At 44.2% G+C, this 23,219-nt stretch overlaps 1 protein-coding gene across 1 annotated transcript in view; it reads left to right on the top strand.

Moving 5' to 3' along the window:
• LOC138249300 (vomeronasal type-2 receptor 26-like) overlaps window positions 1-23,017 on the top strand; it is a 200,991-nt gene extending 177,974 nt beyond the window's left edge. The window contains exons 11-12 of the mRNA XM_069203257.1: window positions 17,983-18,210; window positions 22,979-23,017. Of these exons, the coding sequence (XP_069059358.1) occupies window positions 17,983-18,210; window positions 22,979-23,017 (267 nt within the window). The remainder of the gene's footprint in view (window positions 1-17,982; window positions 18,211-22,978) is intronic.
• The last annotated feature ends 202 nt before the right edge of the window (window positions 23,018-23,219 follow it).

The raw sequence follows: 23,219 nt of genomic DNA, 5'->3' as shown, positions 1-23,219 counted from the left end.
ATGTGGGTGTGTGTTTTATATTGTGTTGGGTGTGTGGGAGTGGTGTGTGTATGTGTATCAGGTGTGTGTATTTTGAATTGTCCAATGTGGCGGTGTTTTGGAGATGTGTGTGGATTTGTGGGTCGTAATAGCATGGGCGTGTTTCTATTGCCGTGGAGGCAGAGGTTTTGTTTTCGCCCGTTTTACACTGACCTTTGGTGTGGCGGACTTGTGTGGGTGTCTGTATTTCGGCGGATTCCGAGGAGTGTGTCATAATAGCTGTGGCGGAATTCCGCAGCCGCGGCGGTGTATTGGCGGTCTTCTGCACAGCGGTAAGTGGCTTTTACCACCAATGTTGTATTGACCCCCTTAGTCATCATCAATGGCTTACTGTGCAGTATTAACTATAATGCTGTCTAAGAATTGTCTGTAAAAAGACCTCAAAATTAAGAAGCTGGGGAGACTTGCAATGGCACCCTCTATTGACATGGCAGTGCTGTCCTGGTACATTGAATATCTCTAGGAAACTAAGCCATGTGGGTTTCTTAAAAAGAGCAGACATTTCTTAACTGCTTGAACTCCTTAACCAGAGATGCCAAGTCATGCATGATATTTTCATGTGTTCAGTGTGCTTATGTGTGATATTGGAATGCTGTATGTGTGACACTTTATCACCAGTATGAACAACCATTTATAATGCAATAACCTTCAGCAATTGCACCATTTTGTATAGTGTAACATTCTAGAAACTGCAAAGGATACATAGGGTGCTTAGTTGAAATTAAGTCACAGAAGAAATAAGGCCATTTTGCAGCTTTTTAATGGGCTTCCTATTGCCTATTATGCTGTGCTCAGAGCTTATATAAAACTACTGAATTTTAAATCACCACAGTGGTGGCAGGGGCAAGTGGCACAGCTACAGAGGCTGTAATCATTAACACCTTTCAAAAACAACTTTGGGTCACCTTTGCCAAGCTACCACACTGCATACAGCCTTTGCACAGCCAGAGTAGGCATGAGGGCATGACCTCTGGCAGGGGTAAGAGCTCAACTCACTGTGGGCCACCAATGACCACTGCACACAGCCTTTGAACATGCACATTTGGGGATGGCCACAGGGCCTGATCTCAGGCCAATTCATGTTTCACAACCTCAACATGCAGCTAGTACCAGGTGTGGGCAGTCAATCAGTCATGGGAAGTGCAACCTGGCTGCACCAAGCAAGTCATCAGCCCTGTACAGCAGGGTTGGGGTGCAGGAAGGAAGACTTGTAAGAAATGTGGTTGTTGAGGGGGGGGGTGAAACACTTCACAAGCAGCAACTACAATTCTTGTCAGGGTGAAATCACAAACAAACCCCAAATTTACTTGCTTACAACCTTCTTGTAGCTTGCCACATAGCAGTCAGACTTAACCTAGAGGCAATGTATAAAGTATCTGTGTGAAAATTCAAACAGTAATAATTGAAAACACACCACAACAGAAATCACACAGCAGAGTAGAAAAGAAGAGAATACATTTTAATAAATAAAAAAGACCAGATCAACAAAAGTCCTATCAGTGGAACCGGATATATTCAATTAAGCAAATTCAGGAAAAAGCTCCAAAAAGCATAAAGCACCAACTGTGGATATCTAGTCGTGCCGGACCAGGACAAAGTCATACGTTCAGGCTGACCACGATGGAGCTAGGGCCGGCTACAGGGACCCTGTTAGGCTCACTAAACAAATCTTGGTTGATGGAATGCTGCAAGAATCCACTACAAAGATGCGTTGTGCAGCTTAAGTGATGCGTCAGTTCCAAGATGTAGCTAGGTTGCAATGCGAGGTCCTGCATCATCTTTGAGGATACTGTCAACAAGGGCTTACGATGTGAAGTCTGGCATTGAGGAAGCGTTTCACATTTGGGTGATGTGTCAGTTCTGAGGACCTGCGAGGCTGGGATTCGGAGTCCCGCCTGGTCTTCGAGGCTGCTGTCGATAAAGGATGCAAGGGCCTGTGCCAAAGATACATCACACAGTAGCAGTCTCAATGAGACTGCAGGCTGTAAGGGTGATGTGTGTCTTTACGATCGGTTCAATCCATGCATCAAAGGCAATGTGTTGGTTCTGCTCGGCAGTGTACCGCGCAGCAGAGTAGAAGTGTCAGTTCCACTGGGGTCACAGAGGCTGGCAAAGCAACTTAGGCCCACTTCCAAAGGTACAGGATTGAAGTGGCACCAGTTGATAGGTGACACTCACAGAAGACAGAGTCCAGGTGCAGGTACAAGGCTGTTGGAAGCCTGTTGTGTCCCTGAGGCCTCAGACCAGGAGCCCAGCCAACTAGCACTTGGAGTCATTTGGGGGTTCTGGGTTCAGGAGATGCAGGTCATGTCACCCAGGCAAGAGGGCAGCAAGTTAGCACAGCAGGGCAACAGTTCCCTCAGGGTAGCAGCCAAGCAGAGTGATAGTCCTTTCAGGAGCACAGCAGTCCTTCTTACTGGCAGAGTATCCACAGGTCCAGAAATGTACTGAAGAGACAGTGTATGAGGTCTAGTGTTTCTATCCAGTTTTGCCTTTTGCCTTTGAGAAGCTTCAGGAGTTTCCCCTTTGAAATGCACAGGTGTCCTGCCTCCCTTGCCCTGGCTCCAGACCAACTATAGGGTGCATGCAGCTCTTTGTGTGGTGACAGGACATAGCCCATTCAGGGGTAAGTAGGGCTGTGCCAAGCTCATTCTAGCCCATCCTGCCAGCGGTGACCTATCCAGGCACACCTGAGCGCTGTACTGTATGTGTCTGTCTAGAATGAGTACACAAAGCCCAACTGTCAACTACCCGGGCATGTGATCAGATATAGCGCCAAATGGGAAAGGTAGAAAATTGGAACTTCTAAAGTGGTATTTTCGAAATTGTAATTAAAAAAGTGTCTTCACCATAAGCTAGGATGTTTCCTTACAATTCCAAAGACATCAAAAATGAAAGGATTACCCGTTGCCATTTGGAAGTTATTAAATGTAATAAGATGACTCCAATGTTATCCTATGGGAGAGGTAGGCCTTACAGTACAGGAAAACAAATGTAACCATTTTTTATTACCAGGACATGTCAAACTTAAAAGCATGTACCTAACTTTTAAAATATACCACACCCTACCCCTTAGGCTGTCCAGCGTCTAGCCTGTGTGTGACTTACCTGTATTTAAAAGGAAGGTTTGGGCCTCGCATAGGTCCATTTTGCTTGGTCGACATGGCAGTTTAAAAGTAAAACTACACACACAGGCTGAAATGACAGACTTGAGACATGTTTTAAAGGGCTACTTAAGTGGGTTACACATTCAGTGCTGCAGGTCCACTGGTAGCATTTAATTTACAGGCCCTGGCTACACGTAGAGATACTGTACTAGGGACCTAAAGGTAAATTCAATGTGCAGATTGGGTACAAACTAATGTTACCATGTTTCAAGAATGGAGCACATGCACCTTAGCACTGATTAGTGAAGTAAAATGCAGACCTCTCCTAAGCACACAAAACGAAAAAGAGATCAGCAAAATCTGGAGGAGGGAGGCAAACCTTTTTGTGGAAGATCACTCTAAGGCTGACCGGTCTAACCGAACTCATTAGTTTTTGTGCTGTGCTTTTCTTTTTTACGGATCTAAAACTTTTGGTGCTTTGCAATCTCCAGACAGAGGGTTCAAGATTGACTGCGAAATCCATTCTTTGCAGGCACCCCATCACGGGTAGGAAAACTGGCTGTGTCTGGCCTTTGACCATAGGCAGTTAACCCATGCTCCAGATCTGACTTGCCCCTGCTCCAAACCTGTCATAGACAGCCAACCTTTTCTGTGTTCAGTTTTTGAACACAGGGCCTGGCCACCAGCCAGCCCCCGCAACCTCCTGCTGCGAATGGCCAAATCCGCTCCACTTGCATACTTTTCTTCCATGTGTCACTCTTTGTCCTCCACTCTCCACTTTTCTAAGGTGTTTCTTTCCTCAACCCTTTATCTTTTCTCCTCACCCTCGCCATTTGTTCTCCATCTCAAATTCTGTCCTTTCTCTCTCAAATCACTCACACCTCTCAAATGTCTGCCACCTATATCTGTTCCTCTGCACTTTCCTGGCTACTGCCCATCTGCCTTTGTCTCTAGTCTCAGTCTCTCCATAGACACCATGCTCCCTGCACTGTAATACCTCTGCCCCTCTCTCTCCAAGGGAAGCATGAACCGGGGGCAGGCGTTGAGAAAGGGGGGGCTATAGCCAGTAACACCATCTGTGCTAAGAAGTGCATGTTATACCTCACAAGTGGAATGGAAAGTGCTATGTGTAACTATGCATAACATAACATAACAGGCAGTGGTTACAGATTAGATAACATAACAGTCTCTACAAAGCATACACGTGAGGCATACATTAAACACAGCAGCTTCATATGACACAAAACCTTTTCAACAGCTATAAAACAAAAAGACAATATAAACAGCATTCACACGGCAGACAACAGTTACATAAAGTATAAGAGACAGCAGCTACTTAGCTTAGCGTTCACCCTCTACAACAGAGCAGCTACAAACATCATACACTGTAGCTCCATCTTACATAACATAGCACACACCTAGTACCTAACAGGCAATGGCTGCATATTACATAATATACTATATTCAGCAGCTGTACATCATAAACAGCCACACAACATGACAGAAGACAGGTATATATGTTACATAGTATAGCAGACTGCAGCTACATAACATTGCATTTGCCTCCTACGAACCATAGGAGTTGCACAACAGATGACCGATACATAACATAGACAGCACCTGTTGCATATTACATGGCATAATATTGAATACTTGGCAGCTTTATACCATAACAGAGACAGAAAAACGTTTGGGAAAAGACCACCCTAAGGTTGACAGGTCCTAGGTTGTATCTCACATGGCACAGTCAGCAGGATCATGTTATTTGATTTAGTATCACATGGATAGCAGCCACAGCAGAGATCAGCTGGGGGAGGTGAAGGAGAGCTGGGTCCACTTACCTTGCTGGTGTGTGATAGCACGTCAGAACCTTGATAAGTAAACTTACAAGGAGACACGCATTTAGGTTGATAAACCTTTGGACCACGTTTGGAGACTTCCTAGTACGAAGTAACTTATTTGCATATACATTTAGCAAAACAGTATAACAAATCAATAAAAGCAATCAATAATCAATAAGAATAACTGAACACACCATGACCTTTCAGTCATGAATAACCACACCAGTTAAGTGTTAAGAGATTTATTCCCTATTCGTTACAACCTAATATCATGTTTATTAGTCTCAATAGCAATAAGCACATCAAAACCACTATCATATGGCTCTGAGAAAACATCTTAATCAATGCATAGATTATGATCATTAGAACTTAGCACATCATTAAAATGAATCAACTTAGCAGGGTCTCATTAGTACACTATTCAACAAAGCAAGAATAATTCATTCATTTGTCTATTTGCGTCAGATAGTAGTGAACACCTTAACTAACCTCGAATTAGCATTAGCATGTTGGGCTTCATGCAAAACATTTAGTAAACACAAATTTAGAAAACATCTAAACTAAGGCCTCTATCAAAAAGAGCAGTTGGTACCTGTTGGAGTGTAGCTTTATAATCAAAAATTAACATGAATTGCTTGCAAATTAATGTACACTGATGCTGCATAGAAAATGTATTGAGGTGCGTTTGAAATGTGGCCACGGGGAGTGGCCATCAATGTATACGTTGAATAATTAAATTGACTAATATTGGATTATTAATGTACTAATGTATGATTCTGTATCAGCCTTAAGAGGTGTATGTTAAGGATTTGCTGATTTAGGGCCAGATGTAGCAAGCCTTTTGCACCTCGCAAACTGCGAAAAACGCAGTTTGCGAGGCGCAAAAGGCATTACGCGATGCAGAACTTCAAATTGCGAGTTGGTACCGACTCACAATTTGAGGCTGCGACTTCCAAATAGGAAGGGATGTTCCCTTCCTATTTCCGATCGCATCGCCATGCAGAGTTGGTTTGGGACCGCGAATGCGGTCGCAAACCAACTCGCGGTTACCATCCACTTGTAGTGGATGGTAACTCATTCGCAAAAGGGAAGGGGTCCCCATGGGACCCCTTCCCCTTTGTGAATGCAAACAAAAATATTTTTTCAGAGCAGGTAGTGGTCCTATGGACCACTGCCTACTCTGAAAAAAACGAAACTAAATGGTTTCGGATGTTTTTCGTTTTGCAGCTCGTTTTCCTTTAAGGAAAACGGGCTGCAAAAAGAAAACAAAAACTTCTTTATTTAAAAGCAGTCACAGACATAGTGGTCTGCTGTCTCCAGCAGGCCACCATCCCTGTGAGTGCCTAGACTCGCTATTGGGTAGCAAACTGCGACCCACCTCATTAATATTCATGAGGTGGGTCTTCGCGACCCCATAGCGAGTCGCAGAAAGTGTCTGAGACACCTTTCTGCATAACATTTTGCGAGTTGCAAATTGCGAGTCGCTATGACTCGCAATTTGCAAGTCGCAAAATGTTATTTTGCTACATCTGGCCCTTAATCACTAGGCCTTAGTTAGCAAGGGTCTGGGCCGAGCTGCCTGGGCTCATATTAAATGTGTTTTTCTAACGTGCAATGTGCTGTCTTCCTGAAGGACACAAAGCTGTACTTTTCCAAAAGTTAGAGATGTGTGTAACCATAGTAAATTCTTTCTCATGAGACCCTACTTGCTCAAGGAGACATTCTTGCTGAATGCAACAGTGTAATTCATAACAGGTACAAGGTCGCTCAAACTGGTAAAGACAATGGAGCTACTGACTGAAACAAGGGGCCAGATGTACGAAAGGATTTTACCCATTCTGTGTCTATGGTAAAAAGCTTTCGTACATGTGGCCTGGTGTTATTTTTCTACCTGCCATCTTATCCGATGAAGAAGTAAATCACAGGAGCCAATGAACTGCATGAGAACTGTCTTAAGTGAACATTTTAGTAAGGTGACCAACTGATCAATGGATAGAAATAATGGTGCACCAAGTACTGACCAATGGGAAATTAGAGACTTGTCTGGCAAGTTCGATTTAACGACGTGTTGCAAGGAGAAATCAGCCATTAGAAGGACACGGCTGCTGTTACTCTGCCCCCGCTTGCTGAGACTTTGCTATCCTGACCTGGCTGATGGCGAATCGACTGCTGTCCTGAGGAAGAAGACTGATTCTGTATGCTGACCCATTACGGAGGGTAACTATATGATGATGAACATGTAATTGTCGTTTGTCTTTTCTTTCTAGGTACCAACTGCTCTTTTGACAGCGTCCATAGTTTAGATGTTTTCCAAATTTGTGTTACCAAATTGTTTTGCATGAAGCCCAACATGCTGATGCTAATTAGAGGTAGAACAGGACGGGGCAAAGTCTCAAGACAGCATAGCTAAGAACAGATCACTTCCCTCTTATGGAGGAGAAGATAGAAAACAGGCATAGATGGGTAGAGGATGGTTCAAAAGAGGCAAACCAGCAAAAGTCTCTTGGAAAAGTCGAATGGCAAAAGTTAGGGTGACAAAATGTTGAGAGAAAAGTGACTTGTGTCCAGTTTCTCCTTGTGTCATGCCATTAAATCAAAACTGTCTAACTATTCCATAATTCCTCATTGGATAACTTTTGGTGCATTGGTATTTACACCCAATCGCAAGGTAAGTCCCTTACTAGAATTTTCCTCAATTTGCAGTTCTCATGTCACTCATTGGTCCCATTTATTGACGTCTTCAATGTTTGGAATGTCAGGTAGGAACAGTTACGCTTCGCGCTCCAGTCAGTGTCTTCATCGTCTTCTCCCTGGGAAGTTAACCTTGTGTCTGTTACGAATTACACTGTTGCATCCAGCAAGAACATCGCCTTGACCAAGTCGGTTCTCATGAGAAAGAATTTACTACCGTTACACACACATAGCTTCTGGAAAAGTACAGCTTTGTGTCCTTCAGCAAAACAGCACATTGCACATTAGAAAAAGCAATTAAAATATGAGGCCAGGCAGCTTGGCCCAGGCCCTTGTTAACTTAAACCCATTTTAATCAATAAAGCAAACTCTTAACATATAACCTAAAATATGATATATTAGTACAAATTTCAAACATTAGTGCATAACATTTCATCATTAATAATCATTTTCATTAGTCTTCGTGTACATTGGTAGCCACTCCCCGTGGGCACATTTTAGACACGAACATTATTTCTCGAGGTTAACACTTTTCAATGCAGCTTTATCACACATTATATTTCAAGCTTCGTATTAATATTGCCTTTAAAACTACACACTCCAACGTGTGTGATGCCTCATTCTGGATAAAGGTGAATGGGCAGAAGAGCAGAGTTCACTGCACCATTCACCCATCCACCCACCTCCAACACCTTCCTCCTATTCCAGGTGCACCATCAGGAGGGTCAGAAAAACAAAGATCCCAGCAGAGGTGACTGTGCTGAGGATGGTGGCAGAACCAGGAGGGCTGGGGCTGGCATGATGCACCCTCTTCACATTTGTTGCTGAAGCAAGTGCCTTGCAAACGTCAACATTTCTTCTGCCCCTGAGTTCCTTTGGAGAAAATATAATTGCCCTGTTAAAGCCCATCAATGACAAAGTTTGCGCTGTCCATACCTGGGAGGGTGCAGGTTTAAATGGCCCTTGTCCTTACACTGCCTTTCAACCAGCAAGATAAGTTAGTGAGTTAAGCGCTCACTGCTGACATTTGTGGTGATCTGCAAGTCAAAAGTACACCTGTTGGTAGAGCCAACTCAGACTTTCACACGTTTCAAATGTAAACAATGACGCCTGCTGCCCAGCTGTTGAGTTGGATCTCTAAAGAGTTTTGAGTTGACTATATCTGCATGCATTATTTCTGTTCATTATCAATGCTACTGATAAGGAGCCATTTTGTATGGCTGGCGATGGGAAGCAAAACTTTTGTGACTGTGCTAGGGCACAATTATCTAATTGTAATAGCTCTGCTCCTTTCTGGCCTCAGGGGGGAAATGCACTGCAAAATATAGCAGTGTAGACGTTGTGTCACACAGAGCCAGGGTGCCACGATTGAGAGGGGCTCAATGAGTTTATTACTTTTAATCATTTAGGAGCATATTTACAAGAAATGACGCAACCCTGCATTGGGGCAGCAGTGCATCAAAAATACTTACAATGGACAGCAATCCATTACAATACCATGGCTGCGTCGTATTTACACTATGGAGCATCATGTCACAAGGACCCGAGGTCCGTCCGAAATGTTTATGGATATGTGGCAACTTTGCCATTGCAAAGCAGCCCTAAAAGTGGCGCATCGCTGAACCAGGCCCCAGAACTGATGCAACTTCAGTGATGGGTCAAAATTTGGAGGTGCTGAGCCAATCTTATTTAACACAAGTAGCCTAATGTGTCAGGACCAATGTGAAAGAATGTAAAATGGAGGATTAGCACCTTGTACAATCTCAAATTGGTTCTGGATGTAGTGCAAGCAGTTCTGTGTCATATAACAGTGGGCGTAGTTTACTTGTGTGTTTGCAGAGACCTGAGTATGTTTGACATTGTGAATGACAGTGTTATGTTAGAGAATACAAGTTTATAGTGTAACATAGTGTGCAAGCACATGTATAACCCACCTTGTGTGTGTACTTACCTGTTGTCCTTTGGAGTACGCAGGCCAGGACTTGGGGACCCCTTAGTCCATGCATAAGTGACAATCCTGGCCTGTCCCTTGCACACAATACACAACCTAACATTGCCTGGATGATGAAATCATAGGTGCCATGGCCCACTACTAGTAGAGGGGAAGTGAAATACAGATATATTCCAATGTGTAACGTGACTTCCGCTGGTCAGATTCTTATTGAAAAGCCACTGCGTCATTTTTATGCCTGGGTTAAGGAGGCGTAGGAAATTTGAAGTGTCACTTTCCTGCTTGGGATTTTAAGAGGGAACGCATACCTTGCATATGATTAACGTTACCTGATGCAGACGGATGTAGCGCAGGTAAAAAACAACGCAGGACAGAGAAAAGTGATGCATTATTCCTAATGCGTCACTTTGTAAATATGGAGCACTGAATGTGCAGCTGCTGCAGAGGCAGCACAAGCTCCTTGAAAATATGACCCTTATGTTTCATTTGAAGTCACTTGCACCTGTTTGGTCTTTCCAGGCAGAGCGTGCATGATGTTGTTCGCTCACCTCAATTAATCTCCCTCCGTTTCCCTCACATTCCCTTACCTCTTGGTCTCACCCTCACCCCACTCAAGACCTGTGGCCACCAATTTAGGATCATGTGGATCAACACAAAAGCATCACTCCACCCACACTTAAAGCTGACATTGCCCTATGTTAACAAAGGCTGCATCCCTCCACATCCCTTCTACCCCATGTACTGTCCCTTCAGTGAGAGAGACTTTGGGCATCAGATTCAACTTTTAGTATTTTAAACAAATTGTCATCCCATTTGGAGCACCTTGGTATTGCATGTTATGTGTATTTGTAAAGTGCACTATCAACTGCATCTGTCCAGATCAGACAGAGGGACAAAAGTACTGTAGAAACAAAAGATGCATTCTAAGGACCTCCCACTTATCCCACTTACAAAAACTAACCTTTTTACCACCCCGGAAACCTGACATTTATGACTTTTTAATAAGGTGTGTCTGTTTATTCATTGTTCACGAGCTGCAACTTGAGTATGCAGCCTGGTTCTCTTTCCTGCTTGTTCCACAGTCTGTGAAAACCAACATTGTGCTAAAACTCTTAGGGGCATATTTATGAGATTGTCATGCAGTGCAGTGCAGGAGGTTGCCTTGCTGCGCTGCACTGTGTGACAGGGAAAGGGCAGGAATATTAGTATTATGACAATGAGGCAAATTCCAGACTTTTCTCTTGTGCTGGTGCCCTTTTGGCAGCCTGGCATCAATTCAGGCCCCCTTTCACCATGGTGCAGAGTAACGCAATGTAGTAATTTGCGCTGAATTGCATTACTCAAGATTTATAAAGCCACTCAGGACCACACAAGGTGGCGTTGTGTGGCTTCATAAATCTTATTTTTCATTTGCATCATAAGAGTGATGCAAAGGGGCTCATAAATATGCCTCTAACTAGCACCATCAAGGACGCATTGTCCATTGAAAGGGAGCAGTGCATCTCTGACAGTTTTTTATGTGTAAGTCCGGTGCCCTTTCAAGAATTTAGGGCCTGATTTAGAGTTTGGTGGATGAAATACTCTGTCACAAACATGACGGGACCCATGTGCCCTATTACATGTGCATTACATTTAAAGGTGCTTGTAGTACTGCTAAAGGATTTCCATCATGTTTGTGGTGGAGTATCCCATCAGTCAAACACTAAATCAGGCCCTAAGCCGGAACATTACCATGAAGAAGAGTCCAGTCTTGTGTCATGAGTTTTAAGATTCATTAATTTTTATGTTTTTTAAAATTTTATGTTTTTTAAAAATCTTATTTTGGAAAAAAAGACAAGAATCCAAAATGAAGCGTAATGTGAAAAACCTAGGTTTAGGAAGAAACATCAGTAGGTCTTCTGGTTCAGAACCACCTGATTGTTTGAGGGTTCAGATTTGCCCATCTCCTAATACAAAATATAGTATAATTTGGTGACTGCCCACTAGGTAGGATAATGTCTTGTAAAAGGGCAGCAGGTGTGGATGCTTCTTCAACCATACTGTTCTATGTTTGTGCATAAATGGTGTGCCAGAACTATATTTGCCTCAATTGCATGGGCATGTTTGGAGAAAAACATCCACACGATCTATTGGAACTGCAGAGGATTAGTGAATCCTAAAACATAAAAAAAAAAAAAACCTTCTGACTGGTTAAACAATGCACACCATCTAAAAACCAAGGCACCTATTTACAGGGCATTGACATAGAGAAGCACAGCAAGTCCTTTTGCTACGCTGCCCTACGCCAATGTGAAAGGGCAGGAATGCACTGTATATGAAATACTGTGCATTTCCGTCCTTCCCCCCTGTGCTGGTGCACAATTGGCTGCCTAGCCCCAATGCAGGCACCCTGGCACCATGGTGCAAGGGTGTTGGAAATAGCACTCTACAGTGTCACCCGCAAACTAATTTGCCTTCCTCCTTCTGCTTTTTGTTGGGTTTGTGCATGTTGGCCTTAGTACTGTTAAACAGTGATAAGGTGCTTGTGCCCATTCCTCTAAACATGGCTTGATTAGCATTTAGCTGATTAGCATACTTAATTTACATTAAAGTTTCTTGTTGAGTAGTATACCATATACCCAGGGCCTGCATATTATATGCTATCTGGGGAGCCTGAAACACTTATTGTGCCACCCACTTAAGTAGTATCTTAAAGCATGTCCCAGGCCTGCAATTGCAGCCCGAAGACTGTGTCCCACTGTCCTGTCGACTTGGCATTTAAAACCCCTTGCAAAGCCTTAGGCTCCCCTTTTTTTATATGTAAGTCACCCCTAAGGTAGGGCTCAGTTAGCCCACAGGGCAGGGAGATGTGCAATTAAAAGTAGGACATGTATTGTTTGGTTTTACATGTCCTAGTAGTGAAAAACTCCAAAATTCATTTTTTCATTACTGTGAGGCCTACACCCCCCACCATAGGATAACTTTGAGGAATCCTTATCATATTTAATAAGCTGTAATTCCTAAATGATGGTGGATATCTCATGCTTGGTATCTAAGAACCTGTAATGATAAACACTCTTTAATGGGAAAGACAGATTTATTAGTACAAGTCTGATGTCACTTTTAGAAAGTTGGCATTTTCCTGCCTTAGCCCTCAGTGTCTGTAGTCTGCCTTAGGTCATATGACTATGTATAACTGACTGGGTATAACTGACTATAGACTTTGTGAATTCACCCCAGACACTCATAGAGTAGTGGGATTAGCAGAGCCTGAATCGGCCATGATGGGGGTGCAAAGCTAAGAACAGCCCCACTAGCAACTGAATAGACTGGGCTCTACCACCACACAATAGGCTTAACAACCCTGTATTGTCAGTGCAGCCAGCTAGGAATCAGGGTAGGGGAGGCAGGAATCTCCTAGAACTTCAGAGAACCCTTCTGGAAATTCCCCCCAACTTCTAGGAGCAGGGCTCCAGAGTATAGAAACAGGGCTCTCAGACCCACTGGACCTGCAGAAGGATTCTCAGAGGACTGCCTATTGCTATGACCTGATGTGCACTCTACCAGGCTGCTGCTGTACTTGTAAGAACTGCTTTGCTGCTTGGAGCCTGCCTTGAACCTTCAGAGGCCAGCCCTGCTGTAGAGCCCTATATCTTCACCTGAACCCAGGACTTCAGAAGTGACTCCAAGGGCTAGTTTAGTTGGGCTCATATTCATAACCACAGGAACATAACATAGTCCTACCATCTTGAGCCCTCACCTGGCTCCAGCCTGAGTGACTCTTGAACCCACAAAAGTCACCATCCTTTTCCTGGAGCCTTCATTGTTGTGTTAAAGGTACCCAGGTGGCCATTTTCTAAACCTAAGGACTTGCTATTTTGAACCTTAAACTTTTTTAATTAATATACACAATTCTACTTATAACATAAGTTCAGCCTGACTGCTTTTTGTGCCAAGCTATCCAGGGTTCAGCACAGTTTAAAATTAGTGACTTTTTGTGGTTCACCTTGCAAGGGATTGTGGCTGTTGCTTGACCAGGGTTGATACCCCAGTCAACCAACCACAAAATTGCTCAAAAAAGGTGTCTGTGTTGCATAGATGATTGTTTTTGTGCAGGAAGGGGCACCTTCCTGCCCAAAAACAATTCCAAGAGTAGTTTTCCTCTTTCTATGTGTGTTGCAGAATGCAGAAAACATGGAAAGACGAAAAATGAGGAGAAATACAAATATTTCTGAGGTGCAAGGTTTTGGCTCTGTCCCAGTTTTATGTAGGAAAACCCACTGCAGTTCACATGGATTGACTCTCTGGCGCAGAGTAATGCAATGCATCGATTTGCACTGCCTTGCCTAACTCCATATCTGTGAGGCCATTCAAAGCCATGCAAAGAGGTTCAAAATGTGATGCACCGGTGATGCAAGGGGTTTTATGCCCCCAAGCCCATAGCGTCCAGAGATATTTGCCTCTTGAAAGCGATAGAAGGAGGATTGTCCTGTTCTTGCTAGGGCATCACAGCAGAGTAAACAAAGCCAAAAAGTGTCCAGAAGAAAAAACTAGTAGTGTTTTGATACAGGATGATGGGGCTGTGGAGTTTGTCACAGCATCAAGGACTGCTGCTGCAGATCACAGTAAAAGAGAATGCGGCAACTTTTACCCACCCTGTAGGAGAGAAAAAAGTAAATGCCCACAAGGTCCCATGTAATATATCTGACCAAGTGCTCCCGAAAGGGCATCAAGAGATGTACTCCTTTGGAACGAGCAGAATGAAAGTTCTCCAAGCCTGCACACAAATTAGTACACCCAAACCGAGATGTAGAGCCAGTGGCATGAGGAAGGAAAGAAAGCAAGGCTATACCCAAAAGTCCTCCAACATACAGGAGAGGAAGAAGATGGCCTGCAGTTCCTCTCCTTCTACTGCAACCAGTGCAGGGAAGTGACTTGTAGGAGGGATTAGCAGGACCCTATTCCACCAGCAATTAATCAGGCTCAAAAAGTACAATAAGAATGGTTAGCAAAGTTTCAAAAATGAAAATTAAAAAGAGTTTTTAGAAAATGGTTTGAAAAATATTTACCAAAAACCACAAAATTTTAAGTGTGTCAAAAACACCAAAATCTTCCATAATAAGAATCTTTTATATAAAAAAAAAACACACGAACATAAATTAAAAGAACCACAACAAAAAATAGCATGTGTGTACTGGGTTGTCAGTGAATCCTACCTGCAGGTTGGACCCTGCATTCCTGCATCCCCAACCTGCTACCCCTAGCCAAACACAGCGAGGGTTGGCTGTCTGGAGATGGGTGGTTGCAGGGCCTGTCCGGATGTCAGCCGTAAAGAGGTAGGAGGGCCAAAAACAGTTCTGTGTGAAATATGATCAAAAACACGGAAATTAATTGAACAAAGCAAGTGTTAAAGGGAAGTGATGTTTACTTTACTGAACCATAACTGGTGAATTTCAGTGTTATGGTGGTGGATATGGATCTGAGACTAGATTACGTGTGGGTTTATTGACACAGCAACCAGAAGATTTTACGCTCATAATTAATATCTGAATGAAGATTAAACATGTATTTGTAAACCATGCCTTGAATGATTACTTGAAGTGATTGTTGTAGTAATGTTAACAAGATTCATAAGGTTTATATATCTAGAGGATTTGAGCCGTCTGCACTAGGCAGTGCACAGGAGAATTTGGGAATGTGCTATCAGAGCTTGCTGCTACATCAGGCAGGATGAGAAATAAGGGCTGTGGTGCATTGTACAGCAATTAGAAGTGGTGAAGATTAATTATTAAGTTCTATTTTTATATCCAGCAGACACAAGCACAGAAACTACACTGCCATGCATTGAAATGTTGATTGTTAACACTTGATGGTCTGGGACTTGTATTCCTGTTTTAGAATGAAATAAACAAGCCTACAATTCCCAGAATTCAAAGAAAACACCTGAACTGCAGCAGCATATCATGCATGGACCTGGGGAACTTGCCAGTTATTGATGGCATAGTCTATTATCGATGTGTTAAACACAAGTGAAGTCAGGAGTACGATTCAAATAAGCACACCAACATATATCAATTAACAGAGTTCCCTCTCTCCCAAACTGATACAAACTCTTTCACCCTGAAGCCACTGTATGGACTGACTCCTGAAATTAAATTCATGTTAGCTCTCAGGGTGGAAAGAGTCAGGAGCAGATGATGTGAGTTCTTGGTCCAATCAAGGTGGGGGAAGATGTCAGCCCTTAATAGGGGCAAAAAGAACAGATGATGGATGGAATGTGGAACAAATCAAACATTCAACCCCAGTCACAGATCTGGGTTTAATCAATCATTTTTTTGCTTGCCATGCCATTCCAGTTTGGACCTAGCTGTAAGCAAATCAGTCTTGATGACCCTGTTCCCCATGGGAACAGGCCGGCCCAAACTGCAAGGCCAGGTCCTCCGTCGACCAGAAACAAGCATCCTGCGACCGGGTTTGGGATATTACCCATCCTCATCCAGGCTAGCTTGAATCTGTTGGTATAGCAAGCACAGAACCCAAGTCTGGGTATAACATTCCCACTCAGGGCAACAAATGCAAAAAGAACAGATGACGGATGAAATGTGGAACAAATCAAACTTTCACTCCCAGTACCAGATCTGGGTTTAATCTATCATTTTTTTTTGCTTGCCATGCCATTCCAATTTGAACCCAACCGTATGCAAACCAGTCTTGACCCTGTTCCACCCTGTTCCCCAAACTGCCAGGCCAGGTACTCCCGGGACCAGAAACAAGCATCCTGGGACCAGTTACAGGGTATCACCCCTTCAAAGCCAGGCTAACTTGAATATGATGGCATAGCAAACATAGGACCCACGTCTGGGCATACCCTTCTCCCCTAGGGTGAAAATGCAAAAAGAACAGATAACGTACGGAATGTGGAACAAATCAAAAAACAACAAAAAACAGTCCAAGAATGCTTGTTTCCCATCCAGGGACGACCTGTCCTGGCAGTTCAGGCTGGGCTGTTCCTATGGGGAACAGGGTCAAGACTGATTTGCATATGGCTGGGTCCAAACCTGGTTGGTGTGATGAGCAAAACATTTCTGGATTAAACTGAGCTCTGTGACTGGGGGTGAATGTTTGGTTGGCTCTGCATTCTGTCCATCATTTGTGTTGGTGTTCTTTTGTTACCCTTTGTGCGCCGGGTATGCCCAAACGTGGGGCCTGTGCTCACTGCGCCACTGGATTCAAGCTAGCCTGGCTGATGAAGGGTGATACCCTGAAACCGGTCCCAGGATGCTTGTTTCCCGTCCAGAGACTACCTGGCCTAGCAATTCAGGCTGGCCTTTTTCCATTGGGAACACGGTCAAGACTGATTTACATATGGCTGGGTATAAAGTGGGGTGGCATGGTGAGCAAAAGAATTGATGGATTAAACCAAGATCCGTGACTGAGGTGAATGTTTGATTGGTTGCGTATTCCATCCATCATTTGTGTTTGTTTGCTTTTGCTACCCTTGGTAAGGAGGCAGAGTATTGGTGAAGGTGCAGCACACCTGATTCCAGCAAACTTAGTGAATCAAAGCATCCTTGAAGTGTGATAATGGCACTAGGAAGACATTTGCATCTGTTTTGGTGGAATGCCTATCTACAAAAAAATGATATGCTGGAAAAATATCTTTTTTAAAGGTAAAGGGGCAGATTTAAGAACCCCTAGTGCCACCTTAGCGCCACCATAGCATAATTTTTTTTATGCTAAGGAGGCCCTAAAGTGGCCTTTTCCCCACGCCATATTCACAAAGTGGCTCAATGCATGTATTGCTCCACTTTGTAAACTCTTATGCCACATTATACCTGCACCAGGCATAATGTATGCAAGGGGGCGTTTCCTCATTGGGTGGCCCAAAAAATGCCGCGAGCAAATCTAAAAGATTTCCTTGCATTTTTTGGAGCACTTTTAACGCCTACTCAGAGCAGGCATTAAAAGGAGGTATTCCATTGATTATAATGGGCTTCTATGTACTCTGCAGGAGTAGCACCAAAAGAGCTTTAAAAAAAATGATGCTATTTCCCCCTACCCAGCTCCATGGTGCGCCGTATTTTAAATACAGCAAACACATGGTAGCAGTAGGGGGGTGTTTAGGGGTGCGCAGAAAGTGGTGCTGCACTGGGTGCAGCACCACTTTTCTTAACTCTGCCCCATAGTATTTTAAGAAAAAATATTGCGAAACTCTGTTGAAGTAGAATGGACATGTAAATCAGAAGCAGAGAGAGAAATCAGCAAGAGGGTCACTACAGTGCAATGGTATTTATAACAGAATGAGCCACGGTGTGCACAAACGTACATTATTTTAGACATAATTGTGTGTTTGTAATGATGTCTCAACCTCCAGATTCTTCACTACTTGAAAAATGTGCACTTTAAGACTCGCACTGGCGATGAAATATTCTTTGATGAAAACGGAGACGGCCCAGCAACCTATGAGATCCTCAATGTACAGATATCCCAGGATGAAGATTTCCAACTGGTTAAAGTGGGAAAACTAGACCCAACAGCTGGAGAAGGCAAAGACATCACTGTCAACACTGGAGCCATATTGTGGAGTGTCGGAGCCTCTCAGGTGCGAACGTGTACTGGATGCTTCTTACATGCAATTATTAGAGGAGATAGAATATGCCTGTGTGTGCAATCTCTTGGTACTAGCCTTGCAGTCTAACATAATCTTCACCTCCAGTGCTTAATGTGTAAAGAAGGGTCTTTGAAGTGCACACAGGTTCTTTCATGCTGCCCCGGCTCCAGACTCACCACAGAGGGGAATGCAGCCCTTTGTGTGTGGACAGAGCCCGACCATTCAGAAGTCAGTGTTAGGCAGTGTCCAGCTCCTCTCAACATTCCACCCAGGAAGATGCATAAAGTTACACGCAGCCCTCTTTTCTGTTGGAGTGTCTTGAGGGAACACACAAAGTGAATTGTCACCCAAACCAGCCCATGACCAGGGACAGGCAGCAGACACCAAATGGCTAAAGCAGGAAAATATCCACTTTGTAAAAGTGGCATTTTCAGAATGGTAACCTCAAAACCAATTTTACTATTAAAGACAATTTGTCAATGCTCTTCTAGGGGTATTAAACATAACATGCCTGTTCCTTCTCAATCAGAAATTATAACTTATTAAATGTAATGAGCAATTCCCAATGTTATCCTATGAGAAGGATAGACCTCACAAAATTGAAAAACAAATGTGTAAGTTTTTCACTAGTAGGTCATGCACAGCTTAAAATTACATGGCCTACCTTTTAGTTACAATGGAGCCTGCCCCATGTAATCAAAGGGTAGTTTAAGGCTTGGCAAGGAGTTGTAATGCCAAGTTGACATGGTAATGTAAACTGCACACAAAGGATCTACAGTTGCAGGCCCAAGACATGTTTAAAGGCTAAATGAGTGGGTTGCACAAGCAGTCCCACTACATTTAGGTTACAGGCAGTGGACACATGTAGTAAACTGTGCTAGGGACTTACAAGTAAATTAAGGCCCATATTTATACTTTTTGCCGCTAAACTGCGCTAACGCAGTTTAGCGTCAAAAAATTTAGCGCCGTCTAACGCCATTCTGAAGCGCCATGCGGGCGCCGTATTTATGGAATGGCGTTAGCCGGCGCTAGCAGACCGCGCTGCCTGGTGTGCGTGGAAAAAAACCACGTAGACCAGGCAGCGCCGGCGTAGGGGGAAAATGGCGTTAGGGCGTCTTAAAATGGGGCAAGTCAGGTTGAGGCAAAAAAATCGCCTTAACCCGATTTGCGCCATTTTTTACGACGCCCAGACGCCATTTAAATGACTCCTGTCTTAGTAAAGACAGGAGTCATGCCCCCTTGCCCAATGGTCATGCCCAGGGGACTTCTGTCCCCTGGGCATGGTCATTGGGCATAGTGGCATGTAGGGGGGCACAAATAAGGCCCCCCTATGCCACCAAAAAAAAATAAAAAAAAAAAAATTATACTTACCTGAACTTACCTGAATGTCCCTGGGATGGGTCCCTCCATCCTTGGGTGTCCTCCTGGGGTGGGCAAGGGTGGCAGGGGGGGTCCCTGGGGGCATGGGAGGGCGGCTGTGGGCTCATTTTGAGCCCACAGGTCCCTTAACGCCTGCCCTGACCCAGGCATTAAAAAGAGGCGCAAATGCGGGGTTTTTTGCCCCGCCCACTCCCGGGCGTGATTTTTGCCCGGGAGTATAAATACGACGCATTTGCGTCGCAGTCATTTTTTTAGACGGGAACGCCTTCCTTGCATCTCATTAACGCAAGGAAGGCGTTCACGCAAAAAAATTACGCTCATTGCTCATACCTTGGCGCTAGACGCGTCTAACGCCAAAGTATAAATATGGCGTTAGTTTTGCGCCGAATTTGCGTCGAAAAAAACGACGCAAATTCGGCGCAAACGAAGTATAAATATGGCCCTAAATGTGGCAGGCAATTGTGGCTACATCAATCAAACCATGTTTTTAGGGAAGACGCACATGCACTTTAGCACCGGTCGGAAGTGGTAAAGTGCTCAGAGTCCTAAGGCCAACACAAAGAATCAGCAAAAATATGAGACAAGCAGGCAAACACTTGGGTAAAGACCACCCGAAGGCTGACAGGTCTAACACTAACAATATGACCCTCATCAATAACTTGTAGGTAGTTTCCAGCCTGTCTCCTAAACCGCTGCAGTAGCCATTGCTTTGGGATGCCACTTCACACGACACCTAGGGGCATATTAAAGAAAAGTGGCGCTGCACACAGTGCCCCTTAGCGCTCCTTAATGTCACCTTGTGTGTGCCGTATTTAAAATACGGCGCACCATGGCGGTAGTTAGGGGACTAGCGTCATAATTGTTGATGCTAGTCCGGAGCTTTCCAGGATTAGCATTAAAAAAATTCACGCTAATCCTGCATGCACCATTTCACACAGGTTGCAATGGCAGTCACGCAGAAGGCGTGGTTTGGCCTACCTATGAGTGTCAAAAGAAATGATGCAGCCCATAGGGATCCCCTGGAACCCCAATGCCCTGGGTACCTAAGTACCATATACTAGGGACTTATAAGGGGTGACCAGTATGCCAATTTGGGATGAAATACTGGGATACCAGTATGCAGTGCCAACATTTAGAGGAGAGAGAGCATAAGCACTGGCGTCCTGGTTAGCAGGATCCCAGTGACACAGTCAAAAACACTGACATCAGGCAGAAATTGGGGGTAACATGCCAAAGAGAAGATACTTTCTTTAAGTCTGTTGCTGATATACCTTATCATTTGGGAGAGAAAGGTACATTCATTTGGGGTTGCAGCAAATTGCGGCCCTCATTTTACAATGGACATCACAGCCCACCAAGTTATCTGAGGCTTGATGATGGGGGAGAAACGTGTGTGTCTTTGATGGGACCAAAAGAGAAAGAAAGTGGCTCTAATAGTGGGATACTCATTGGGGTGCCAGCAAAGCCCTAAACAGTAGTGTTAACATCTGATGATGGTATTTGCCCATCCTTCAAGGAGCTCAGCAAAGCCCCATTGTCCACCAGCATTTCATATGGACCTCCGTCAATGATGACAGTAAACTGTGCGTCCTGAGGGTTCAACACATAACAAGGCAACATAGGGGCATATTTATCCTTGTTTTGCGCTGAATTATTTTTTACGCAAATTCGGTGCAAAACTAACTCCATAGTTATACTTTGGCACTAGGCACGTTTTTGGGACGTGAAAACCTACTTTATGTCAATGAGATGCAAAGTAGGCATACCTGTGCAAAAAATTACTCTATTGCCTTAGGATCATATTTATCCCCCCCTGCTAAAATCACGCACGGTGGGGAGGAGGGGTCAAATAATGGTGCAAAGCTTGCTTTACACCATCATTCAACGCCTGGGTCAGGGCAGGTGTTAGGGGACCTGTGGGCCTATTTGCATGGTAGAACACCACGGAATAAGCCCACAGGTGCCCTCCCCAGGCCCCAGGGACACCCCACCCACACCAGAGGGACAGCAGAGGATGGGGACCCCATCCCAGGTAAGTATAGGTAAGTACACGTAAGTATTTTCTTTTCTTAAGTACCATTGGGGGCCCTGAAATGGGACCCCCTGAATGGCACTGGGTGCAATAGCCATGCCCAGGGTACCTTGGTCCCCTGTGCTGGCCATTGGGATGATGGGCATGACTCCTGTCTTTTCTAAGACAGGAGTCATGTGGTATGGATGGCTCTGCGTCAGAAAATGACGTTAGGCTGGTTGGAGTCATTTATTTTTTTACTCTAACCTGCGTAATGGCATTTTTTGGAGCAAAACCCCCTTCTTCCATACCGCCAGCCCCACCTGGCTAACGTCAGCTTTTTACGCTAGCCTACCCTTTGCACAGGCAAAGCCAGAGCCGAACTTTTTGGTACAAAACTGTGTTAGTGCAGTTTTGCGCCAGAAAGTATAAATCAGGGCCATAGGGCCATAGTGCCTTTAGGGGAGAAGCCCGGTAGGAACCAAATGAGCCTTCACTTTGAAGTATGTGATGTTGGTTAAGTTGGAGCCGACAAACTGGTAGCAGCTGGGGTACAATCTGCCCATTGGGTCTAGTGTCCCTGTTCCTTTTCTTGGGACAAGACCTTACCAAGAGCCCCTTCCCATGACAATATGTTTATCTTCTGGACAAGTGGGTTTAATGTAACAGAAAATACCTCTTCTAACTTGGCACTCTTAATTAACGGCAGGTCCCCAAACATCTATCTGAACACTTTTGGTCTGCTGTGGGGCAGGAGAGGACCCTGCACTAACTGCAGACTGGCCAGCCTTTGTCTGTTCCGCATCACAATGGCCCTGTAAATAGAAAAACAGGTATTCTCACTCTGACACCAGAAAAGTGTCCTGAAACTGACCAAGGAATGTGCAGCTCCTCAGTACTGCTGGTTGCTTGGAGCCCAATTAATAAGACCAGGCCTCCAAGGCATAGTTCAAAAAGCATAAGGAGTTTATTTGCATTGTAATATGCAGTGTGACTCCCTCAGCAGAGCACCAAGAGGTTGTCACTCTGTGCACTTCGTTGAGGAGGTATTCATAAACTTCTTGGCAGGAAGTTTTGTAACTTTCCAGAGACTTCAGAGACTGCTCTGGCCTTAGGCTCATTGTCTTTTATATACCATTACAGGCAATTCATGACCTGAGAACCTTTCAGTCTCTAATGGCTGTGATAGGTACCAAGAGCAGAACCAAGTGCGCACACACATGCAGATAGCACAAGAGACAGTAAAAGTACAACATTTCCTGTTACAGAGAGTTGGAAAATTCAGAAACTCAAGAATCCAGTGTAGCAAGAGGCTAACAGTTCCTGAGTTTGACAAAAGTTAATTTAATTTCCCTCTCATAATCCCAGGCCCAGCCTCATGTACAGATATGCAGCACAGTGTACTAAGGATGCACAGCATAGTATAACATGAACATGGAAGGCCTCATATTTCCAGGTCCAGGTTTGTACATGTGGGGCAGCTTAATATGTCATATATATTGTGAAGGACAAGGAGAATTGTGGTCCACTATACACTTTCCTTATTATTATAACATCATCCTTCTACTGGCTTATATCTCTTGTCACAGGCTCAAATGTGCCAGTACCA

The sequence above is a fragment of the Pleurodeles waltl genome, chromosome 8 (assembly GCF_031143425.1).
Source record: "Pleurodeles waltl isolate 20211129_DDA chromosome 8, aPleWal1.hap1.20221129, whole genome shotgun sequence".
In the NCBI taxonomy this organism is placed as follows: Eukaryota; Metazoa; Chordata; class Amphibia; order Caudata; family Salamandridae; genus Pleurodeles; species Pleurodeles waltl.
The sequence above is the reverse complement of the archived record's forward strand: the minus strand, read 5'-3'. Positions and strand labels throughout refer to the sequence as shown.